This window comes from Montipora capricornis, chromosome 11 (genome assembly GCF_036669925.1).
Source record: "Montipora capricornis isolate CH-2021 chromosome 11, ASM3666992v2, whole genome shotgun sequence".
Classification (NCBI taxonomy): domain Eukaryota; kingdom Metazoa; phylum Cnidaria; class Anthozoa; order Scleractinia; family Acroporidae; genus Montipora; species Montipora capricornis.
The window spans coordinates 20,954,272-20,961,771 of NC_090893.1; the positions used below are offsets into that span (position 1 = coordinate 20,954,272).

The window sequence follows — 7,500 nt, forward strand, 5'->3', positions numbered from 1 at the left end:
CTTTGTTGAATTCGTGTTCGTTGCATGAGTTGTCAGAAATACGTCGGTTGATAGATGCTGGGAGCTGCTTGATGATATTAGGCGGGTGGTTAGACTTAATATTGACGTACTGTGGGAGGTTGTTAGGTTTTCTGTAAGGGTAATAAGATCAATCTGTAAGGTTGAAGGTGACGTCGAGGTAGTTCACGATTTTTAAGTTGGTCTGTATAGTAATCTTGAGTCCGTGGTTCTTGAAGTGTCTAGTGATGTTTTTCCTGATTCGTTCTGCTTGTGGTCCAACCCACGCCCTTAAATAGCTCACTCACGCCCATTGTAATTATGTAAATAACAATAACTTTTCTCACACGCTTGTGATAGGAATTTTCTTTATTAAATACTGTCTGATGAGTGCTTATGCACGAAACTCGGAGTAACAGTGAATCATCATGTGTTGGTTTCATTAGCCTCACATTTCTACGTTATATATATATATATATATATACATATATATACATATATATATATACACGTGGAGATTATCGCGCATGCGTTCTGACTACTCGAGACTAAGTTCCCCTTTTGAAAGTAACAAAATATTTTTATGATACTATGATATAAGAAGGTTATATATTTTGAACTGCGGATTTGCACAACTCTAACATCCCAGTTCAAAGAGTGCATTAAGCAGATGCGAACAAAGCTTAATAAAAATGTCCAGGCTTTAACAAGACTGGAATCCATGGCCGTGCCATTGCACCGCACTTCCTTTCTACCTGTCCGCAGTCACCATAAGTCTAGCTTGTTGTACATGTGAACAGACTCCGAGACTGGGAGAAACGCGCTGTTGAGAGGGGACTGGGGAGGGCCGTGCAAAATACGAGGGCCTTGTTACTGCATTTACTGCGATGAACATTCTCACCTAGCACTGAAAATATTTTAAAATTATGTTTAAAATGGTGACTCTGAGTGTGACACATAATTTCAGTTTATGCTCGAATCTTGCCCACTGTGGGATAATGATTATCCATCTTGCATGCTTAGAGAGTTTTCTAATCGGGGTTTTGGCAACATTTTAGATTATCTGTGTTAACCTCGACCCACTCGTGCACGCTTAAAACAGCATTTTAAGCTATTATTTATAACTTGTCGTCGTTTTTTTTCTCCAAAGATGAATAAACTGAGTTTTTCATCTCAATGTTGGATTCCCCGGACTCATGAAAATACCACATAAGGGCTGTATTGTTTTTCGTATGCTTTCCCTAAATCTCTTCAACAGCAAAACGTAAAAGACTGGATTAAAGCAAGCTGAGGTCTTTGCAAACATTGCTGGTACGATTGAAAGGTAAGGAGCCATTCGCTTTGGTTTCCATAAAAAAACATACAACGAAACAGCGGCATAAGGCGTCCATACAAACAAGAAACAAATAGACATAATGAATGCCAGACGTGCGACCTTTTTTTGAGACTGAATGGACTCTTGAGTTGGAAAAGCTTTTTCTCCCCATAAGTCACGAGCATTTTGAGTCATTTTCTTTACGTTTCGGAAAATCTTGCAGTAAGACGTTACCATAATGAGGATTGGGACAAAAAAGAACAACGAGAAAATGCAGTATACGAATGCCCTGTCAAGTAAATCATCTGACTGCCAATGGAACGTACAATGGACAACATCGGGTACATACGCTGACCAACCGAACAGCGGGAAAGAACTCCACATAAGAGCGAAGCCCCAAAGTGCGGCTATGACAAGATGAAGAGTTTTGGCCTTAGTCCATGACGTTGTAGAGTACTGTATAACTAACGCTCTTTCGATGGCAAAGGTCGCATGATGTAAAATTATACCAAAAGACAGAAAAACTGTAATAAATCCGTACCAAGTGCAGGCAAAGCCAGATAAACCACGTGAGCTTTGAGACGCATTGGCAATAACTCCTACGGGATACGCTAGAACGGCATGTAACCAATCACCAACCGTTATGCTTAGGATAAGCTTGTTGGATGGAACCCGAAGTCTGGGGTCCTTGAAGAATGTTAAGAGCACAGGCGTGTTGAGCCCAATGGCTATTATAGCTAACAGCGCGTAAACGCCGGCAATGATAAACCGTGCCTGCGTACTGATGCTTTCTGTATGTTGCAGTTCTTCACTCTTGTTCTGAGCTTCCGGCATTCTGGAGAAAAAAAACGGCACAAAATAGGTCAGGGTTTGTTCGTTTGGTGGTTGTTTGATGCGGGCAATCTTCCTGGGGGGCGGGAGGGTCGGGAAGTGGATTCCATTCCAGCTGGGCTCAGAATCGGGGTCTTTAAATTATTGAACGGAAAGGAAAGGAACTTTATTTAAGTGCCTAGTTTTCTAGCGCTGGAGCACTAATTGGGGACACTGTAAACTCAGACGTCCATGTTGGTGTACAAAATAAGAGCAAATTAAGGCTCACGTTTTGCATTATAGAGCGGTTTTCAAATGAGTGTGGTAAAACCAAAAAGCAAAGTAACTGACTTTCGCCAATCAAAAAGGACGGAGACAATCCAGTAAACCAATCAGTATTCAAAGTTACTACACGTAGCCGACACAAAGCACGGGAAAACGTTGAAAAAGTGGCCGGAAAACTTTGAACCAATCACTGAGTGAAATAGATGCAAAACCAAAGAAATTATATATCTAATTACTTTCGACACTCAATTGAAAACCGCTCTAATAGAATCAAATTCCCAAAAGACTTTTTCCTCTTTTGTTCTGTGCGCCAACATAGCTACTGTGACTTCAGGTGAAACCTTCCTATAGGAGCATGCAAAGATAAAAAAGAGTGAATCTCGACTCCATTAAAAAATTGAAATTAAAATTAATGCGCGGAAACACGTTTTTCTGCGCAAGCAGTTTCTTTTCGATGATTAGCTCCTGTTTCGATGTATTTGATTATCATTTTTGTCGCGGTCAAGGCTTTCTCAATTTATTTAAATCCACACCGGTGCTACGAACCAAGAGAGACGTATGTAAGCTCAAAGGTTTTTGAAAATCAGTCATTTCCAGATCCAACAAATTGGCTTACTTCATAGCACGAAACGCCTTTTGTCTTAAAATGTAAAATAATCAGTTACTTAAAATTTACTAAGAATCAAACATCATAATGTAAAGTAACCATGTCTTCTTTCCTTCGAAGTCTTAATCCTCATAGAAAGCAAGGATCATCGTCAGACACCGATTCAAGGATGCAGGATTAATAGATAGTTACTCCGGAAGTAATCACAAATTTAAAAGGAAGAACATTAATGACTAAAATTCCTTTTGAGAAAATTGGATGAAAACTTAGGATGAACCTTAGGATGGTTTCTAACGGTTTTCGCCTGTGGAACATTTTTCAGCAAATCACTTATAATGGTTGGCGTAGACGGAATGATAAAATCTGACAAGCACTCGTCAATTTGCATGACAGATGACGAAAGCATTTGTCCAGACAGCGTCGGCGGAGACTCGCCCTTTCCCTTCCAAGATCTAAAAGTTCATTCAACAAACTAATGCTATTGATTTCTTTCCTGTCTGGTGATGAGAATTTGGCGTTATATCAAGATAAATATCCCCTAGCTGATAATATTCTTCACTCAATACCTGTCTACCTGACAGTATGTTGAAGTTTTTGGGGGAATTTAGATTCTGATCACAGCTGGGAGTTAAAGGGTCAAAAACTCAACTATAAGGATTAGCATGGAAATTTGTGTATAAAGCGGTTTTCAATTGAGTGTCGAAAGTAATTAGGGAATTGCTTTGGTTTTGCATTACTTCACTCAGAGATTGGTTCAAAGTTCTCGCGCCACTTTTTCAACCAATCAGAAGTGAAACCAAAACCAATCGTGGCTCGCGCGTGCACATTTTCCCGCGCTTTGTGTCGGCTACGCGTAATTACTTCGAGGTTTGATTGGTTTACCGGATTGTCTCCTCCCTTTTTGAGTGGCCAAAGTAATTACTTTGGTTTTGGTTTTACGACACTCGATTGAAACTCGTTCTATGAAGTTGCCGTATCAATATAAAAGCAATTAAGAGCCCTATCTGAAAATCGTAAATATTTGAACTTTAAATAAAAGCAGTTGTGAAGATTCCTTAAGTGGTAACAATACAAAAACCCGAGGAATAAAGGCTTGAACGCTTTGAATTTTGCAGGCTTTCCTTTAATTGCTTTTCAAGGTCAACCTCGTTGCCAGGATCTGAGAACGAGGTTGTATGTTCATGACGTACTGCGGGGAAAGAATAGAAATACGCACTCGACTTTTTTCATTTTAAAGACTATTTCTGATGTATAATTTTTTTGGTACATTTTTCTACATCATGTCGTTAACTGCTTTTAAAAATTGATTTGGCATTGCTCAAGTATTAAGGGCCTGGTCGCAATCATGATAGCGGAGTATTTTTTCGAGGTTTCTCCGCGAAGTGTGACAGTTTTTGACAGAAGCGTGATGATAAACATGTGAATGGTTCTGAAACTGTATACAAAAAACCAACAGTATAGAATTGAAGTAAATGTACAATATTTGTTCGACGTTTGGTGCGTTTTTTGTTCAATAACTTACAAAGTTTGATAATAAGTCGCTGCTATTTCACTCTTGTTCTTTTGAAACAAAGAAAGGGGAAGATTCAGGAGGAGGTTGGACAGCAGCGCGCAAGGCGTCATGGGAAAGTTTTATTTTTCAGTTAGCGCAGCTGCCTCCAGATTTCAAGGGAAACACATCTCTTCGTTGTAACATGGACGTCATTGATAGACAGGACGCAGAGTCAACTTTGTTTGAGAGCTCCAGTTGCATCTTCTTACATTGCTGTGACATGCTCAATTTATTTACTTTCTCTGTTCCAAGCCTTCCCTTTTTGATGATCAATGGGCTTTTTGCCCATTTCAGTTTCGAGAAAAAATTCCTTTGGAAAGGTTAAGACGAATCTGCATTTTGCCTCTGAGCAAGGAAATTAGATGGACTGAGCGAGGAAATTAGATTCTCTGAAGTCGGCGTCAGTTCTATTAAAACCCAGTGTTGATTTTGCCCGGGAGTGTACTTCCTATCAATGGACTAACGGGGATGTGCCGCTGGATAGGGTCACATTTTCACGACAGGATTGACTATAATGGGGTTGCATTTTCAATAGAGCTCCCGACAGAGTTACTAGAATGGGGTCGCAAGTTGTCAGGATTTGAGGGGTAAGAAAATTCTGGCTAGTGGGATTTAAAAATGGAAAGATTCGCCGTAAAAAATATTGTTACAGAGAGAACTGTAGCGCTGTCGATTTCATATTTACTAGGCGCATTACATTCCGTTTTAAAACTACAATTAAAAGGCTTTGTGTAAGGCTTATGCATAAATAGAGAGTGACTAAGTTGGAGTCGCAAAATTACATTTACCCAAAAGTGACTAAGATGGGGTCTATAATTGGCCATAAAATATACTATAACGGGGAAGGGGTTCTGAGAGGCTAGCGGCACATACCCAGCAAAAATTGACCCAAGTAACCCCTCCCGGTTGATTTTGAGGTATGGAGGTATGGAATTTTCTCGCTTTTGAATCATGCATTGTTGGAAAATTTGTATGTATTTGAGGCTTGAGCTATCGTCCTGATTGTCATTCTAAAATGTGAGAGTACAGATTTTCCTTGCTTAGTGCACAACACGTTTACATATCATTCTTCTCATGTTGTAGTTTGACTCTCAAGAAAGCGACGAGGGGTGAGCATCCTCCTCAGAAGCAGCCATTGCTCAACCGCCTCGAGCTCCAAAGGAAACTTTGCCAGTTGCTCCATTGTTAGATGTTGACGGGATGAATGTTGAATGCAACTGTTCGTCTGTCCCAGAAACGGCTGGCCATGGAATATTTTTTTGGTCAAACATAAAAAGGGGGGGAGGGGAGAGAGTGAGTTTAAAGAATGACAAAGAGGAAAACGAGGACGTTCATGAAGAAGGAAATATGTTTAATTGTTTGTCACATAATGGACTGGAAAACTGTAAATAGTCTGTCCTCAAAAATATAATTTTAGTTCATCATGTCCTTGAAGCCTGCCCTTGGTAGATTTTACAAAGATTTTGTGCTATTACTTGCTTTCAGGTAATGTTTCAAAACGTATCTTAACATAAACTAAGTCACCTGTGCTTACCTTTTGAAAAAAGATATTAATCCATTTGTTTTTTGGGGGTTATTGTTCAGAGAAATGCTGCTTATCTGGTGAAGATAGCCCCTTGATAGTGAAACTTCGCACATGACAATACTTTCAGCAGTATTGTAATTTCAGGAGATGAAAATATGCAGTACACGTTGGGGTTTTAAGGCTCTGTTGGTGCCCACAGCAAGCAAACGGACAGGAATTTTTGAAAATGGCAGAGAGAAAAATGAAAGTAAACTGTCAGGTCCAAGTGCAGCTGAGACCAGAGCCAAGTAATGAAAAGGACAAAAATGCCATTGACATGACATGGTAATGGATGGTTTCATTGGTTACATTGCCAGAGAACTCACAGGTTTATTGCATACACTAATTGAAAATGAGAAAATTGTTGACGTAACTGTCCAGCATGTAATCTTCTGAGTTGTTTTGCGAAAATTGGATATAACCCTTTAATTTCAATAATAAGAAAGGAAAAGTGGGAAAAGTATGTTATGACAAGGTGCCACAGAGCTCTGTGAAATAATGTTTAGAATTGAATAAGTATGTCTTAAAACTACTGTTTTTTTTATATCTGTAACAATACTGTCGATTTTGCTTTAATTTACCGGTATTAACTATTCGTAAGTATAAAATCTAAATGTATGAACAATTTTTTGTTATTGCACATGTATATTGAAAAACTTTGCTGAGTCTTACAGCAAATTAACTTTTTGTGGTAAGTGCACTACACACTATGTAAGACCGTAAGAGCGTAAAAACTGTATATCAATATTTATTTACTTTTGCATCAATATTTGTTTTCGATAAGGCAGGCTAACAAAATCTGCACCTTGCTTGGTTTGCATTTTTTGAGCGTTGAAATAAAACTTTCGGTTCTTTTTTTCTGACAGAAAGTTGTATATTTTGAGGTGACCCATCCAAATGCTAACCCTACTGGATAGGGTTTAACTTCAGTGAAATTTTGTCTTAATACGCTATCTTGCTTGTGGTGATAAAGAAGTTGCAAGGAACTTGAAAATGGTCAACATGTCAGCCACAAATCAATGTTTCTCCGGCCATTCCCTTTTATTTTCTTCAATCTTTCTGGGTTTACCAAATGGTCTGGATAGCACAAGTGTTACTAATATTTTAAAAAATACAACCACACTTTTGAATTTACGGAACATGTTTCGATGTTTCAAACATCATCTTCAGCCATAGTGAGTGTAGCATTCAAGCATCTTAGTTTTTTTAAACATTGTCAGGATAATTGCGATGTTTCTTGCTTCAAACTTATTGATAATGCTTCTTCTTTCTGTCAACTCAAAATCAAGGAGAGCTTCCATATTGAGCGGTTGACTGACCCGAACTCAACAAAAAAGTTGATCATGTCAGTTTAGCATTACACTTTTAAA

The 7,500-nt window shown here is 38.8% G+C and overlaps 1 protein-coding gene across 2 annotated transcripts in view; it reads right to left on the reverse strand.

Annotated features, from left to right (window-relative positions):
* Positions 1 to 627: 627 nt before the first annotated feature.
* LOC138024612 (melanopsin-B-like) overlaps positions 628 to 7,500 on the reverse strand; it is an 11,172-nt gene continuing 4,299 nt past the window's right edge. For both annotated transcript variants that reach the window (XM_068871834.1, XM_068871833.1), the window contains exon 2: positions 628 to 2,147. In XM_068871834.1, coding sequence (XP_068727935.1) covers positions 1,166 to 2,146 — 981 coding nt within the window. In that variant the 5' untranslated portion in view covers position 2,147 and the 3' untranslated portion in view covers positions 628 to 1,165. The remainder of the gene's footprint in view (positions 2,148 to 7,500) is intronic.